This window comes from Megalobrama amblycephala, linkage group LG17, assembly GCF_018812025.1.
Source record: "Megalobrama amblycephala isolate DHTTF-2021 linkage group LG17, ASM1881202v1, whole genome shotgun sequence".
NCBI classification, from domain to species: domain Eukaryota; kingdom Metazoa; phylum Chordata; class Actinopteri; order Cypriniformes; family Xenocyprididae; genus Megalobrama; species Megalobrama amblycephala.
Window position 1 is genome coordinate 24,696,735 of NC_063060.1, and position 18,700 is coordinate 24,715,434.

The following is an 18,700-nucleotide window of genomic DNA, read 5'->3' on the forward strand; positions in this document are numbered from 1 at the left end:
TTAGGATAGCAAAGCAAATAGGCTTATTATTATTACCTTTTAAAAGTGAGAAAAACATCATTTTTTACGCCAAATATTTGCAGATTTAGAAGCTAGTCAAATTAGTCTGATGCCAACAACCAGTAGAATGTAAACTACACATAGTAAAGGAACATACAACCCATCCTAAATTGAATTCAGGTTTACAAGGAAGTTTAAATTTTATTTTTTATTTATTTTGTTTAATGGCCCTTTTTGCCTTGAGTATTTATGTATTAATATTTATATCTTTATCAAATGCCATCCAAATGAGTCTTATCGATCTTCATTTTTTTTGGAATTAGAAAATTTAGAATTAGAAGAAAACTTTGGCGACATTTACTTGTATAGAGAGATGCATGGATGCACATTATCTCTCTTATTTCTAAACCACTTACCAATATGCGTACATGTGCATTAAATTTTGAGTTGAAATGATTTTACTAGCAGATTTTATATTTCAATAAAAATATTCGGCTTTGCAAAAAGACTACAACAATATTACAAAATTAATTGATTTATTATATATCTGCAATCCAAGTTACCTGTTCCATGGACTAGTTAGTTACAGTGAAGTCTTTTTTTTTTTTTTTCTCTATTTCAACTTCTCTATCCAGTTTCCTTGTGTAGCTTGATTCGGTTGCCTGGATACAGCGTTACAATTTATTAATAACGTAATTTGCTGAAACTGTGTCCATGGTGTTCTCAGTTTCTCACTGACAGTCATTTTTTTCAGCAAGAAAGTGTCAGATTTGAAACTGCTGTACCAGAAACCAACGGCACAGCGAGTCTCTCATGCTACATACATCCGTAGCGTCAATTCACTTACAGGCGTATCCATATGTACAGTATCTCACAGAAGTGAGTACACCCCTCACATTTTTGTAAATATGTTATTATATCTTTTCATGTGACAACACTGAAGAAATGACACTTTGCTACAATGTAAAGTAGTGAGTGTACAGCTTGTATAACTGTGTAAATTTGCCGTCCCGTCAAAATAATTCAACACACAGCCGTTAATGTCTAAACCGCTGGCCACAAAAGTGAGCACACCCCTAAGTGAAAATGTCCAAATTGGCCCAAAGTGTCAATATTTTGTGTGGCCACCATTATTTTCCAGCACTGCCTTAACCCTCTTGGCTATGGAGTTCACCAGAGCTTCACAGGTTGCCACTGGAGTCTCTACCTCTTCCACTCCTCCATGACGACATCACGGAGCTGGTGGATGTTAGAGACCTTGCGCTCCACCCTTCCGTTTGAGGATGCCCCACAGATGCTCAAAAAGGTTTAGGTCTGGAAACATGCTTGACCAGTCCATCACCTTTACCCTCAGCTTCTTTAGCAAGGCAGTGGTCGTCTTGGAGGTGTGTTTGGGATCGTTATCATGTTGGAATACTGCCCTGCGGCCCAGTCTCTGAAGGAGAGCTCTGCTCATTCATGGTTCCCTCAATGAACTGTAGCTCCTCAGTGCTGGGAGCACTCATGCAGCCCCAAACCATGACACTCCCACCACCATGCTTGAGTGTAGGCAAGGCACACTTGTCTTTGTACTCCTCACCTGGTTGCCGCCACACACGCTTGACACCATCTGAACCAAATAAATTTATCTTGATCTCAACAGACCTCAGGACATGGTTCCAGTAATCCATGTCCTTAGTCTGCTTGTCTTCAGCAAACTGTTTGCGGGCTTTCTTGTGCATCATCTTTAGAAGAGGCTTCCTTCTGGGATGACAGCCATACAGACCATTTTGATGCAGTGTGCGGCATATGGTCTGAGCACTGACAGGCTGACCCACCCTTTCAACCTCTGCAGCAATGCTGGCAGCACTCATATATCTATTTCCCAAACACAACCTCTGGATATGACGCTGAGCACGTGCTCTCAACTTCTTTGGTCGACCACGGCGAGGCCTGTTCTGAGTGGAACCTGTCCTGTTAAACCGCTGTGTGGTCTTGGCCACCGTGCTGCAGCTCAGTTTCAGGGTCTTGGCAATCTTCTTATAGCCTATGCCATCTTTATGCAGAGCAACAATTCTTTTTTTCAGATCCTCAGAGAGTTCTTTGCCATGAGGTGCCATGTTGAACTTCCAGTGTCCAGTATATGAGAGTGAGAGCGATAACACCAAATTTACAAATTTACAAAAATGTGAGGGGTGCACTCACTTCTGTGAGATGCTGTAGATATGGAAATGCCTTGACTCTGTAAATGAATTGATGCTATGGATGTATGTAGCTAATGTTTATGCTCAATTTGCACAGAATATTTTCCAAAGAAGTAGGACAGAGAACTTGTCAGCTGTAGCTTTAGCCTAAGGAAAAACAAAAAACAATAGTGTGAATGAAGTATTCTTATTAGGCTGCATCTCAAGTGGAGAAAGTGGACATGACCCTGTACGTTCTTTTTTGTTTACTGGAGTTTGTTTTATATAAAAATCACTTAATTTACAGCTAGCACATAGCATATATTAATAAAAATATTTATCTAAATTAGCTTTTGGTTATTGTATTCTGCAGATCGGAAAACAACATAAAAGCAGCCCTTTAAGGAGCATCTGAAGCTGTTTCTGATGGATATTAGGCAACTGTAGATTTGTTTCCATATCAACAAATCCTACTAAAAGATATTTATAGATAGGCCTATACATTTTCCTTCAACACTCTTGATGTCAAACTCACTTTTAAACAAGCTCCACAGAATACGAACCAAACAACTAATATTTTTGGCCAGTAGACAAGAAGAATGTGGCAAATGGAGAAAAAACAAAACAAAATCAAGGTAAGTCATATTAAAGATGGACAACTGTGAAGACACAGGGAGTGCAGACGATTCAAATGGAAGCCGTTCATTGTTTTTGGTGGATATTGGGCAGCTGATGGACTTCAGACAGAGTCGCTTCTGTATCAATAAATCCTACTAGATGGCCATCATAGATAGACTGCTTATTTATAATGCTGGCTGTATTACATACAAATTATAGTCGGTTACTGATTCCAAATTACATAACAAAAATTGTAGTTAGTAAAGTAATCCATTACATTACAATTTTAAGGTAATGTAATCTGACTACTTTTTGATTACTTTTAGTTTACTTTTGATCTAACTTATCACATTGATTTGAATAGTGTAGTCTTTTACCATATTGATATAAAAATACAAAGTGAAAGAAAATATCCCTGCATTGCATGTAAAAATGAAATGATGTGAACGTGTACATTTTAATGTGTTTGAAAGACAAAAGCCTTCCAAAGACTGTAATACATGGGTAAATTAGTCGCTGAGAGATATTTCAATATAATAATTGTGTTGAGTTCATTCAGTTTGCAATGTTGAGAAATCACTTCTTAAAAGTAAAATGATTTCTGTAAATTCAGCGATCAAATGCTGTCTGGGTCTCAGTTTTCAGTGATAGGCTCATCACGACTAGTGTCTGGTCTGTGTGTGCAATTCCACAAACCTAGGCTTTTTTTTTTTGAAAGATACATTGAAAATATAACAAAGGGAGAATCAGTGAATTATTTATATTTATTTATATACTGATTCTCCCTAAGTCCCTTTGTTATATTTTAAATGTAAAAAAAAAAGCCTAGGTTTGTGGAATTGAATAATTCACTGCCATTGTGAGATCACATGTAATCAATAAAAAAAGTAAACATTTATTTTTAAAACATAATATAATCTAATTACAAATACTTAATTTTTGGAATCTGATTACATAATCCAGATTACATGTAATCCGTTACTACCCAGCTCTGCCTGTATATTTTCCCTCAAAACTTTCAAGCAGAAGAGCTCACTTTTAAACAAACACTTTATACACTTAATCATTTCTTGCCAATAAATTCGTAGGAAAATGCAAACGTGGCAAGCGGGAAAGTCATAAACATGGACAGACGGCAACAGTTAGTGCAGATGATTGGAATGGAGAAACATTTTAAGTTCTGATCCAAAGGTGACAGTAGAAATTAGAATCAGAAAGAGCTTTATTGCTGTTTCCTGGAAGCTTCCAATACACAGAGACAACAACAGTACAGTAAGATATATGAATAAGACACACACACACACACACACACACACACACAAATAGACAAATTTGTATGTACAGGTGTGCTATATACAGCAGAGTATAACATTTAGAGACTATTACATAAATAATATAAAGACCAATAACATAAAGATCAAATATATTAAATTAATAACCATGTTAATATATATATATATAAATAAGCAGCTTTGTCATAATTACAGCAGAAATACAAGAAATATCCTTAACCCTCTAGTGCACACATGTTGATGGCACATGAAAAAAAAATATTCCACATAATTTTTTGGTTCATTTGGGAACATTTTATTGAAAAAAAAAAATAAAAAAAAATTGACCCCCACCCTCCCCCAACCCCAATAGAACAGTCATAGAGAAAATTATCATCAAAATCAAAATTAAAAAAAATTCAAGAAATCATTAAGTAAAAAGGGAAAAACACTTGAAAGACATTGATATATTTAATTTGATACATGCATAGGTCTGTATCATGTAGTGTGTCATGCCATATAATGTACTTCATGTAATAAGATTTCACTCCTTACAAAACTTCAAAAAGCACTTCTTCTCTGCTGTGACATAGTGGTGTGTTACAATTTTTGCACATCACTTTGGGTGTTCCTGCACACCCAGGAACCCTGCATCTACCCTTCTTATAATACATTGTTGCCAATGTGAGCTATTGTCAAAAACCTCCTCGAAAAGTACCCCTTATCGCACAACGTTGCCCTGAGGCAACGAAAAGAAAAACTGAATTGCTGAACATGTAAAATAAAATAAAAAAACTTTATAAAACCTGACAAAAGGCTTCTCTACACCTTCATACACACACATATTTTTTATGTACAGTTCATGTCGTTTTAAATAAGATTACTAAAGCAAATAATATTGCCGCCTTCTCACACCATGTGCTCCTGTGACCATGTGTCAGAACAGGACGTCCCACCTTCAAATGGTGCTTGATATTGACTCCCACACTTTACTGAACTGTTCTTTGGTACTTTCTCGACCTTTCTAATTGGTTGTTAAAAAATTATTTAACATAGGGCTAAAGAAAACTTCCCTATGCTGTAGAGGGTTAAATATTGTGTTGAACGATGGGGCCTTCGAGTTAAAATTTAAAATTTAAAGTGTGTTGAACACAAGAGCTGCTGGTATTTGACCACAGGGAGGCAGTGTGACTCAAATGGCCAAAACTTGTACTTACTTCATGTACCACATTAGCTCTTGGCCCACTGCTGACTTTACTATGCAAGTGACATTTTGCTACTTTTTGTATCACAGTCAGATTTCGTTGTAATCTCATCCATGTGTTTGAGATGGTTTACTGCACAAAATTTGTTGTGAATGGACAAATGGAGAGCAACATAAATATGTCAAAACTGTGGATAGGAAATGCTGTTTTAAAACTAAATAACTGCAGAAAGACAACAGAACAAAATGCTTTAAAATCCTCTTTAAACCTATAAAGCCAACTGTATTATATTTGATGTGCAAATTTGAGGCCTCTAAATGATCAAAACTTGCCTGAAAACCTGTTGTACACAATCTATTGTCTGTGCCTGTGCCTGTGAATGCCTTTTAGTATAATTCTAACAACATTTAACTTCACATTGTGGTAGAGTTTCTTTTTGCTGTGAAATATTTACTTATGTTTATAATAAAGCAAATGTAAGATTAACATTTAGATTTTTAGTAATATTTCACTTATTGGACTGAAGCAACTTACTTGATTATCCATACATCTTATTTAAAATGTCAAAATGTGAATGTCATACATCATCAGACTTTTGAGGAACTATGAATTCCTAAATTTATATGAATTTTATGTAAGTCATCTGCTATACTATTATAAAGATCTCATTTATTTAAACGACAAGCTATTAGAATATCATCTTACTTTTCCACCATATAAACATCAGCAACTTCACCAAATTGCATATTTTTGCTCAGTTATTAATAAAAAAATTTTCCTCAAGTATGAGCTGCATTTTGTTTTTACTAAATCCTACTATGTGAGCGATAAAAGCCTGAAGTATTTAATATGATTAATACTTCAGATTTTGATAGATTTTGTCAAAATGTTCAATAAACTATTCTATTAAAAAGAAAAAAGAAAGAAAGCGTTTTTCAGACTATTATTTCATATGTCAGGCATTACAGGGTTAAATAGACCAACTCAAATCAGCAAACAGTATAAAACTGATTTCCCAAAGAAAGCGGTGAGAATTGTTTTATCTAAAACGTTTTCCAACATCCTACCATGTGACTGAACAGCCAAACAAAAACACAATACAAACGACTAGAAAAAGCAGTTTGAAATAACTTCCTGAACTCATTGTTCCAGAGTGCTTTATTTACAAGAACACAAGCATAAACTTTGATTAGGGATGAATTACTTGAGAAGATTTGACATGAATATAATTACTCACCAGCACTGCGGTTATCTGTTAGATATATGAACACAATCGGTTTATAAAGGACAGAATTATTGGAGATTTACAGACACAGATTCCATCTACAGTCAAAGTTCATAGTCCTGATGTGGATGATAGTATCCTCAAGTCATTATTAGCTGTCCACCTTCGATATAAAATGAATAGTTCACACAAAAAGTACAATTCGGTCATTATTTATTCCCCCTCATGTGGTTCCAAACTATTTTTTTGCTTTGAATTACAATAGTGCATTTCTGTAGAGTCTACATGTGGCATTTTAGAGTGAACTATGCCTGTAGAGGGTTAGTTCACCCAAAAATGAAATTTCTGTCATTAAGTACTCACCCTCGTGTCGTTCCAAAGACCTTCGTTCATCTTCAGAACGCAAATGAAGATCTTTTTGATGAAATCCAAGGTTTTTAATAAGAAAGTAATTATTTTTGTTTTGTTTTTGCGCACAAAAAGTATTTTCGTCGCTTCATAACATTAAGGTTGAACCACTGTAGACACGTGGACTATTTTAACAATGTCTTTAATACCTTTCTGGACCTTAAATGATGGAAATTATGTTGCTTTCTATGGATTTCATCAAAAATATCTTCATTTGTGTTCCGAAGATGAACGATGACAGAAATTTTATTTTTGGGTGAACTAACCCTTTAAGATCAGCACATAGAGACTGAGGAGTGAGGACCAAAGGGAATTCATGTGAAGAACAACGTCGTGAATTAATGAGTATGTTCAGCACTAGACATGTTCTGTACAGATGTGGCTGAGTCCAGTCCCAATAGTGTGCCTAAGTAGGACTGCTCTCGAGGGTCCAGCATCTGGTCTGGCCGCACTGGGTGCACTATGTTGGTTGGCTGAGGTGTGAGGGTGTACTTTTCTAAGAACACTAGGTCACTGGCGGACTGGTAGCCTGTCTGCTGTTGCTGGCTCACAGCTGGAAGGACGCCATGCGGTGCACCGTGCACTGCGAGCTCGGCGTCCTCAGTCATCTGGACGGGGACGAGTGTCACAGGAACGCAAACATCAGCCGCCACACTCTGCAGCACAGTCTTAGATGTGTTGTGGTATGGTTTGGGTGTTTCGTTTGATGGCAATGGCTCGGTCAGCTTGCTAGCGGGGGGGTTCTGCTGTTGCTGGTCGAGCGAGCGGGCGCTGTGCACGTGATCCACGTGATACTTGAGCTTGTCCTTACGTTTGAAGGTAGCACTGCAGTGCGGGCAGTTGAAAGGACGTACATCTGAGTGGATGACCATGTGTTTGGTCAAAGTCTTCTTGATGCGGAAGGTCTGGTTACAGATCACACACCGGTGGGGTTTCTCACCTGAGGACAGCAAAATATTGGATCAGAAAAAGTTGTGTAGCAGAAATGCCACAATTTGCCGGTAAAATTTAATGTACGCTACCGTTCAAAAGTTTGAGGTGGCCAAGTATTTTAAATGTTTTTGAAAAAAGTCTCTTATGTTCACCAAGGCTGCATTTTTTTGATCAAAAGGGCAGTAAAAGGTATCGTTACAATAAAAATTAAGCAAAAATGATTCGGATTCGTTACATATCACGATCATATACTGATCTAACGATACGATATTATTGCGATACTCCAAGACATACGGTAAAAGGTAACAAAAAATTAAAGGTGCCGTAGAACGTCTTTTCAAAAGATGTAATATAAGTCTAAGGTGTCTCCTGAATGTGTCTGAAGTTTCAGCTCAAAATACCCCATAGATTTTTTTTAATTTATTTTTTTAACTGCCTATTTTGGGGCATCATTAACTATGCACCGATTCAGGCTGCGCGGCCCCTTTAAATCGTGCACTCCCTGCCCTCCCGAGCTCTCGACTATAAGTGCAGTTATACAGTGCATAAACAAAGTTCACACAGCTAATATAAATGGATCTTTACAAGATGTTCATCTTGCATGCATGCATCGATTCCTGTGAGTATAGTATTTATTTGGATGTTTACATTTGATTCTGAATGAGTTTGATAGTGCTCTGTGGCTAACGGGCTAATGCTACACTGTTGAAGAGATTTACAAAGAATGAAGTTGTGTTTATGAATTATACATGCAAGTGTTTAAAAATGAAAATAGCGACGGCTCTCGTCTCCACGAATACAGTAATAAACGATGGTAACTTTAACCACATTTAACAGTACATTAGCAACATGCTAACGAAACATTTAGAAAGACAATTTACAAATATCACTAAAAATATCATGTAATCATGGATCATGTCAGTTATTATTGCTCCATCTGCCATTTTTCGCTGTTTCTCGATCATGGGCTGGCATATGCAAATGTTGGGGGCGTACAGTCGGTGTTATGTTGAGACCCGCGTGTTTTTCTCAACATTATATAGTAGTTTAATGTAGTACTGATACTAAAACTCTGTAAACTTGATTTTTTTTCTCACACAGTAGCGTATATGGTAGTGTATTTTACCTGAATGCGTTCTGAAATGTGACATGAGGTTGGTCTTCCCTCTGAACTCTTTCTTGCACACCTGACACTGATGCACTACTGCTTTATACCTGTTAAATTATAGAACATTATCATGAAATCACAGATCTCACACAACCAACATCAACTGCAGGCATTATTTTGTATTGCATAACAAAGACCACATGTATCATCACAAAAACAGTTATTGTTTCTGAAATTGGTGTGTGTGTGTTTGTGTATGTATTGACATGCCTTCGCCAGATCTTCTCTCCCAGGTGAATGCTTTTATAATGGACAGTCAGGTGGTCGGCACGTCGGAAGCATTTTCCACACTCTTCACACTGGTGCGCTCTCTCCCCTACACAAAATAAATGTTATAAAGCACATAAAGCAGTCATGGGCAGGATGAACAATCTCATGTGGGTAGTTTAATAGTTTTAAGGTGGATTTCAGTGTTTTTAGCCTTAAAGGGACAATCCAAAATGAGGGGCATCCAAAAATGAACATTTTGGTAACCAGTTTCAGTCCCTATTGATTTACATTATAGTTTTTGACCATACGATGGAAATCAATAGAAAACGAAACTCTTTGGCTACCAACATTCTTCAAGATATCTTATTTTGTGTTCCACAGAAAGTCAAACAGGTGTTGAATGACACGAGGGTGAGTTCACGAGTTTACATTTACATATAATTAAGTACAGTAAAAGTTATGCGTATTTGGCGTGCTGTCCGGTGGGAGGGCTCCGAGCTCGGAAATTTTGGCCCGAACCCAGTGTATTCCCCCCAGTTGTGGTAAAAGTAGATAGAACTGAAGTGAGGAGATGGGGTGGAGGAGGGATGCTGATAAACTGTCAGATGAACAGAGGTAAGTCTGCTGTATTTATACCTCTTGTCATTGGTTTGCGTTGATTAACTGAATGCTCTCCACCTGAGCTAATTAGGTTAAAGGGTTAGTTCACCCAAAAATGAAAATAATGTCATTTATTACTCACCCTCATGCCATTCCACACCTGTAAGACCTTCGTTAATCTTCGAAACACAAAGCAATGACATTTCCTCTCTCAAGATCCATTAATGTACTAAAAACATATTTAAATCAGTTCATGTGAGTACAGTGGTTCAATATTAATATTATATATGGCCGATTTCAAAACACTGCTTCATGAAGCTTCGGAAGCGTTATGAATCAGCGTATCAAATCATGATTCAGATTGTGCGCCAAACCGCCAAACTGCTGAAATCATGTGACTTTGGCGCTCCGAACCGCTGATTCAACACGCTGATTCATTATTCTCCAAAGATTCCTGAAGCAGTGTTTTGAAATCAGCCATCACTATATAAGTCGTTATTTTGTTTTTTTTGGTGCACCAAAAATATTCTCATCGCTTTATAATATTAATATTGAACCACTGTACTCACATGAACTGATATAAATATGTTTTTAGTACATTAATGGATCTTGAGAGAGGAAATGTCATTGCTCCCTATGGAGGCCTCATGGAGCCATCGGATTTCAACAAAAATATCTTAATTTGCGTTCCGAAGATTAACAAAGGTCTTACGGGTGTGGAACGGCATGAGGGTGAGTAATAAATGACAGAATTTTCATTTTAATTATCTGAACATGCTCCTCCCGAACTTTGTTAATAAAACTTCATTAAATGATGATACAATTTGGGTCGACAGTTTTAAATCCTAGTGAGTCATCCATCTAGACATTTAAGGCATCACTGAAGCTCTCCAGATATGATGGCTGACAAACAGTAGGGGAAATGATGTCACCTTGAATTAACTTAGCATGTTAAATCAAAGTATGTTAAAATTTCTTGCATTTATTCATAATTTATATCTGTGGTTTCTGAACTTGAATTTGAAAATTACCTGTATGAATTTTTTTGTGTTTCTTTAGATGATCGTGGCGAATGAAAGTTTTGCCACATTCCTCACATTCATATCGCTTGTCCTCATGATGGACACGAAGGTGAAGCCTAAAATATAGACAAAACAACAGCACTGGTAATAAATAAAACTATCCCATTTAAAGGGTTAGTTCACCCGAAAATAAGAATTCTGTCATTATTTACTCACCCTCATGTCGTTCCACACCCGTAAGACTTTTGTTCATCTTCAGAACACAAACTAAGATATTGTCTATGGAGGGACAGAAATCTCTCAGATTTCATCAAAAATATCTTAATTTGTGTTCTGAAGATGAATGAAAGTCGTACAGGTTTGAAACGACATGAGGGTGAGTAATTAATGACAGAATTTTCATTTTTGGGTGAACTAACCCTTTTAATCTTGTTCAAATGTTTGGGGTTAGTACAGTTTTCAATGATGCATTATACAGCACTTAAAATTATAAATGCTATTATTTGGAACTTTCCATTCATCAAAAATGTTTCATGGTTTCCACAAATATATTAAGCAGCATAACTGCTTAATATGATAATAATAAGAAATGTTTATAGTCAACAAATCATCAATTAGAATGACTTTTGAAGGATCATGTGATACTGAAGACTGGAGTAATGATGCTGAAAATTCCGCTTTGCATCACAGGAATAAATTACATTTTAAAATACATTCAAACAGAAAACAGAATCATGAATCATGTTTCTTGTATGTATCTTACATACATTAGTTCCGCACTCTCACAGACCTGTAGGAGCTTCCGTGACGGAAACTTTGTCCGCAGATGCTGCACAAGTGAGGTTTTTCCCCGCTATGGATCCTCAGATGCTCTCTGAGGGTTGTCCTAAAAATATGTTCATAAATTAGCTGAGAGAGTTTATTTTTGAATAAAACATCCAACAATTATTGCACTGGCATACGGTTTTGGTAATATCAGTGTTTTAAGCATAACAGCTGCATCTTACCTCTCTCGAACTGATTTGCCACAAAGAAAGCAGGTCCATTTCCTCTTCCCCCCATGTGTGCACTCTATGTGACGTTTGCGGTTTCCTGTGTCATTAAACTGACGACCACAGATGTCACAAGGAAAGGGTCCTAGATATTGGACATTTTGTCAGCATTAGGGTCTGGGTTAAATGCAAGTTAAATGCTTTTGGTACTGTTCATTACCAAAAAAAAAAAAAAAAAAAAAATTGTAAAGCTTTACCCAAATGAAACTTTTCTTGGTGCTTCAACCGGGCAAATCTCGACTTGAAGTAATCATCACAGTAGGCACACTTGAAGGGTTTGTCCTGTGAATGTAAGATCATGTGCTCCTCCAGATGGGGGCGACGACTGAATGACTTGTGACAGATCTACAAATACAGCAACGGGAAAGCAGTGATACAGGCAATTGTAAAATTGTTTGCAAACAGAATTTCATGTCAACTTCAAGGCATTTTGTGGCCATTTGAATATAGTGCATAAAATACATAAGGCAAATAACTCACGTCACATTTCCAGCCTTCACTCTTCTTCTTTTTCTGAGTGAGAAACTCCTGGAGGTGGTCAGGATGAAATCTATTAGCAGACAATGTGTTGGACTTTGGTCACATACTCAGGCAAGGTAAAGCATTTCATTATCAAAACAACAGTTCTGAAAATGTATTGGAAACTACAGCGAGTGACTTTGCAAAACACATTAAATCAAAAGACGTTTTTTCAATAGAAGGCTGAATAAACTGAGCAGGAAACATAACGTAAACAAAACAGAAGAAAGGACCCTTTTGAAATTTCCAGGATTCTCAGAAGCAGAAGCCATCATAGATGGGTACATTTGTAAAATGGTGACCGTGGGACAAATATGCAGCAAATTTGATTTTTTTGTATTCCCATTTGCTTCAGGAGCAAAAGAAAACAAATCCATGATAGCGCTCCACAACTTTCCAAAAGAGGACAAAATATAGAGAAATTTAATACAGCAGTCAGAAGAGAGAAAGATGTCAAATTTACAGTTACTCCCTCAGCTAAATATGTACTAGGTTTACAATGTTAATAATTGTGGAAATGCATGTATTTATTTAGTAGAAACAGAATACATAACAGCCATCTCTTAAAGGGATAATTTATGGGCTTATATTTATGGGTTTTTGTGCCTTTATTTGGAGAGGACAGTAGAGAGCAGGCGGGAATCGAACTCGGGTCATCAAGAACGCATTTGTGCCATATGTCGGCACACTAACCACTAGGCTATCGGCGACGACTTAAAGGGATAATTTTCACCCAAAAATGAAAATTCTCTCATCATTTACTCACCCTCATGTTGTTATAAACCTGTATGACTTTCATTCTTCTGCGGAACACAAAATAAGATATTTTGAAGAATGTTGGTAACCAAACAGTTTTGGTTCCCATTGACTTCTATTGTATGGTCAAAAAATATAATGTAAGAACCGAAACTGTTTGGTTACCGGCATTCTTCAAAATATCATCCTTTGTGTTCCACAGAAGACCATCATTCTACAAAAAGTTGGTATGAACCATTTCTATAACAAATTGTGCTGATTTAAAGGATTAGTCCACTTTTAAATAAACTTTTCCTGATAATTTACTCACCCCCATGTCATCCAAGATGTCCATGTCTTTCTTTCTTCAGTCGAAAAGAAATTAAAGTTTTTGATGAAAACATTCCAGGATTTCTTTTCCATATAACAGACTTCAATGGGCACCAAACAGTTGAAGGTCAAAATTAGTTTCACTGCAGCTTCAAATTGTTCTACACAATCCCAGACGAGAAATAAGGGTCTTATCAAGAGAAACAATTACTCATTTATACATTTTAACCAGAAATGCAAAATTCATCTTGAACTAGCTCTCTTCTTCTTCTCTATTAGAATTCTGGCAGTGTAGACACTGATAAGTGTATTACTGTCCTCCACAGGTCAAAGTTTTGAATTAATTTTTATATGCAATATGCTAGTTCAATAGTATATAACAATTAGTTCAAACTTTGACCTGTGGAGGGCAGTAATACACTTATCAGTGTCTACACTGCTGGAATTCAAATAGAGAAGAAGAAGAGAGCTTGTTCAAGATGAGCATTTATGGTTAAAACAATATAATTTTCCATTTTTTTCAGAAAATGAGCGATGGTTTCACTAGATAAGACCCTTATTTCTCACCTGGGATCATGTAGAACAATTTGAAGCTGCAATTAAACTAATTTTGACCTTCAACTGTTTGGTGCCCATTGAAGTCTACTATATGGAAAAAAATCCTGGAATGTTTTCATCAAAAACTTTAATTTCTTTTCGACTGAAGAAAGAAAGACATGGACATCTTGGATGACATGGGGGTGAGTAAATTATCAGGAAAATTTTATTTAAAGGTGGACTAATCCTTTAAGAAATCTAAGATGATACTTTACATGAACAAAATGAAGCCCACTTTGAAGACCATTAGGATTATTTTGTTTTACATTATTTTTATGACAATTAAGATCACACAATTTCCAAACTGTCCATGGTAATTTGTTCATATGTTATAATTTGAAATGCCCAGTATTCTCAAAGTTGGGGTGGTCTGTGTAATCAGTGTGGCAGTTGGCAGAGGTCAGAGATTTTTCACTGCAATCTTGCATCAAGGTTTCTCTTATGGCCACATCCAGTGAGGTTGGCTACAATGCCATGAGCATTAAACTTCTTGATAACATTATGTGTGATGAAAACAGGAACATCAAGGTCTATGGAGATGTGCTTGTAGCCTTGAGATTGTCCATGCTTGGCTATAATCTTGTTTCTGAACACTTAAAATAATTCTCTGGTTTTCTTTCTTTTGTCCATTCTCTTTGCAGTACACATAGTGAATATGTGATTAGAATTGAACAGGAGGGTTCAATTTTAAAGTGAACAAGAATCACTTGCTTGAAATGAATCATTTTTTACTACCTCTAGAAGGTGCCAATAATATTGTCCATGCCATTTTACGATTCCTCTGTGAAGCTACCTAAGATTTAATAAATTATTCATCAGATTTTGTTGTTTTGTTTAGCTGCACATCAAAGCCAACATGTTTTCTGGAAGAAATTGTGGCTTAGAAATTGTCACAATGCAAAAACAATCTTAATCATCATAAAATAGGCTTTATTTTCTTCATGGAAAATTATAATTTCTTTTTTTTTTCTTTTTATTTTGTTTTTTAAATTATGATTGCGATGGGATTCCCACTCACCTCTTCACGTGTCTGCTGAGAGTCTTCCTGCTGGCATGAAGCTTGTTGCAGAAGGGACATTTGTGCTCTTTCCTCTGGACGGGTGTATCACTGTCATGTTTCTTCTTGTGCACAGTGAGGTTTGATTTGGTGGAGTAGCACTGAAGACAGATGTCACACTGGAAAGGTTTTTCTCCTGTGTGTACTCTGGTGTGACTCTCATATTTACCTACAAAATGAGGAAAAGCAAAGCAGCAACTGAGACAAAGCCTGACATAAGCCATTACATTAACAACAAAAATGGCATTAATCTTTTTATTCAAATAATAATAATAATAGAAATGAAGCAAACTGCTGCCTTCCTTATGATATCAGGACAGTTGTATCGCCCTAACATTTTTGACTTACGCCCCAAAAATATCAAATATAAATTTTAATATAGAAATTAAAAACATGCTCATCATAGAAGAGGTGTATTCAAGTCACAGTATGCACACTGTTGTTCAAAAGTTTGTGGTCAGTAAGATTTTTTTTTTTTTTTTAAGAACTTAATACTTTTATTCAGTAAGGACACATTAAATTGATCAAAAGTGATAGTAAATACCTGCATGATGTTACAAAAGGTTTATTTCAAATAAATGCTGTTCTTTTAAACTGTCTATTCATCAAAAAATCATGAAAAAATATCACAGATTCCACAAAAATATTAAGCAGCTCAACTGTTTTCAACATTGATGATAAGAAGTGTTTCTTGAGCATCAAATCAGCATATTAAAATAGTTTCTAAAGGATCATGTGACTGAAGACTGAAATTATGCTGAAATTCAGCTTTGCATCACAAGAATACATTACATTTTAAAACATATAAGAATATAGTTAAGTTTTAAACTGTAATAATATTTCACGGTATTACTGTTTCACTGTATTTTGGATCAAATAAATGCAGCCTTGATGAGCATAAGAGACTTCTTTTACAACATAAAATCTTACCAACTTTTGAACAGTAGTGTATGTACTGCATTATTAATGTATATTAAATAAATTAAGAGAGAAGACAAAAAAGTCACCGACTACATCCTTCAGTCTTTACATTATAGTGCTCACCTATGCGATCAAAGGTCTTTTCACATTTGGGACATTTTAGAGTCTTTTTGTTATTGCTCTGGACCACAACAGGAGCAAGTCCCTCAGGAAAGACATGACCGGTGACCTCCGTCGCTTGGTTTTGCTCCTCAACAGCATGACTGGATCTCGGTTCGGTCTCCTTCTGGGTCTCAGCCTCCTCTCCAGCCTTACTGAGTTCAGCCACATGTTCCTCCTCTTGCTTCTCATCGTCTTCGCCTTCTGCCTCCTTCATGTCCACGGCAGTGGAAGTTTCTTCTCGGCCCTCCTTACTACTTTGCTCTTCCTGCTCATTCTGTTGCTCTTCCTCACTTTCGTCATCCTCTTCTTCCTCCTCCTCAAAGGGCGCATCGTCATCCTTTGAAGTTTTTTGACTGGGTTTTCCAGACAGGACGTGGATATTTCCGCTCTCCTGGCTCTCAAATTTAGCAGGGGTCCTCCTCTGACGGGCAGATCTGCGGGTAGTGGCTGCAGATGCGATTGCCGGGTTTTGCTCTTCCTCAACATGGCAACCAGCGCTGTGCGTCTTGGCCAGGTGATTCTCCAGAGACTTCTTGTAGCAGAATGTGCGATTGCAAAAGGAGCACTTGGCTCCTCCTGAAGTTTGGATATTCGGGACATCTGGGGTCTCCAGTGGAACCCGCTGAACATCACTTTCTTCATCAGCTTGAGCTGGAGTCACCCACTTTGCTAAAAGATTTACAGCTTCCATCATATCCAGAAAACAAGCAGCCTCAGCCAAAGCAGGAATCTGGCTTTCTGAAACTTCAAATTCAGACGTGTAGAGGAAGTTCAGCAAGTGTCCAAAGATGGAGCCCTCTATGTTATCAATGGTAACATGGTGCAGTTCAGGGTTTTCACTAAATCTGGCATGAAAATAGCCACTGCCAAAAGCCAAAACCACCTTGTGGGCATGATACATCTTCCCACTGACCGTGACAGTTATGTCACAGAATGATGGCAGTTTCTGACGGTCTTCGTTCAAGAACTTCAAGAAACAGCCATCACTTTGGGATATTTGCAGATGCCTCTTTTCCTGTGAAGAATCTTTATTGGCCACGTCAACATCGCTCTGGGCATCACACGCCGTTGGCCCATCACATGCTGTCTCTTGAGTTTCTTTGCTACCGATATCCTTTGCTTTTGACTGCTGGGATGGACTGACTTTCTTCTTCATGTTTAGGGTTTTCAAAACCAAAATTCCATTTTTAGAGCTGAAAAATACATTTACAGAAACACTGATTCTTTAGTAGTTATTTATGGGTTTATAGTTATTTACTTAATAAAGTGTATTAAACTGTTAATACATTTATAAGTATTTTATTGCAATGATTATTTGTGAATACTGTTATAAACAAAAAAAATGTGGACTGTCATGGTATTTCTTATAGATATTGCTAAATCATTCACCTGGATTAAGAATGAATTGAGAATATATGATGGTTTTGCCTCCAACTATTGAAAACCATATTTTACATATCACACATATTAATTTCAGAACCTTTTATTAACCTGTTCGTTCCGTCAGTATATGTTGTTTATTTAAAAAAAAACATACTATTATTTATTTATTTAAATTTGGAAACATAATGTTGAAACTATACATTTTAAATACAAATAAATTGCACATTTGTGTTAAGTACATCCTACTAGTGTTCAATTCTGGTTTACTTCAAAGTAGAAACAACAACAAAACTCTAATAGCAGGTAAAATTGTAGGACATATTTTGTCCAATAGCAAATTTTGACTAAACCATTAATGTTGATTATGCATTTATGATTATTGATGATTTATTCTAAATAACAGAATCATGCCACGGGAATGAACATACATACATATATATATATATATATATATATATATGTATGTATGTATGTATGTATGTATGGAGTTAGTGACATGCAGTCTGTAACTTCAGACAGAACGAAGCATTGACAGTGCCATTTATGAGGACGTTTTGCTTGCAGTGTTGCACTGGGTGAGGAAATGACACAAACGAAACAAACACATTACAACATGCTCAGCATGCATTACATTATACACACATTCCGCTGCGAATGAGAACAATGCAAATCTGAAGTGAACTACCCCTTACGGCCCCCCATTATGTCATGCTCCCACAGGGCCCCTCCAGAACAGGAGTGCGCTGACAAACGACCCTAAAATGGCCCATGGCAAACTACGAAGAGCGACTTGTTTCTCAGTTCCAGTCTTACCTTTAAAAAGATTAAACATGCGGTGGTGTTTTGAAGCGGTCTCTTATTTTACCTTTGTATACAAACAACAAAACTATAAGATTATAAAACGCGTATTGTGTCCTTTTTCCATCGTCCAGGGTTCCGACGTCTCAACAAACTGTTTTTTCATTGGCTAAAGGCGAAATGTCTTCCTGTTTCATTGGTTGACATGTACAAAGTATTCGTCCTCCGAAAATCCGTCCTCTGTGTAAAACTTGTAATTGAATGAAAGTTAATAATGTATTATTTTCATTTATAAATAAAAATAATAATAATATTAATAACAAT

The 18,700-nt window shown here is 36.6% G+C and overlaps 1 protein-coding gene across 1 annotated transcript; it reads right to left on the bottom strand.

Annotated features, from left to right (window-relative positions):
* Positions 1–6,396: 6,396 nt before the first annotated feature.
* On the bottom strand, positions 6,397–18,546 carry zbtb41 (zinc finger and BTB domain containing 41). Its single transcript, XM_048163957.1, has 11 exons — positions 18,392–18,546; positions 16,157–17,388; positions 15,074–15,281; positions 12,355–12,424; positions 12,072–12,219; positions 11,830–11,959; positions 11,613–11,708; positions 10,832–10,938; positions 9,201–9,306; positions 8,949–9,037; positions 6,397–7,829 (listed from the first exon to the last, which is right to left on the bottom strand). The coding sequence occupies exons 2-11, from the start codon at positions 17,349–17,351 to the stop codon at positions 7,228–7,230; spliced, it is 2,751 nt and encodes a 916-aa protein (XP_048019914.1). The 5' UTR covers positions 17,352–17,388; positions 18,392–18,546; the 3' UTR covers positions 6,397–7,227.
* Between the last annotated feature and the right edge of the window lie 154 nt (positions 18,547–18,700).

Coding starts and splice junctions, on each gene's coding strand:
- zbtb41 (XM_048163957.1), bottom strand. CDS start 17,351: ATGAAGAAGAAAGTCAGTCCATCCCAGCAGTCAAAAGCAAAGGATATC. Junction 12,220..12,354: donor GTGAAGGCTGGAAATGTGAC/GTGAGTTATTTG, acceptor CTGTATTTGTAG/ATCTGTCACAAGTCATTCAG. Junction 9,307..10,831: donor ACACAAAAAAATTCATACAG/GTAATTTTCAAA, acceptor TATTTTGTGTAG/GGGAGAGAGCGCACCAGTGT.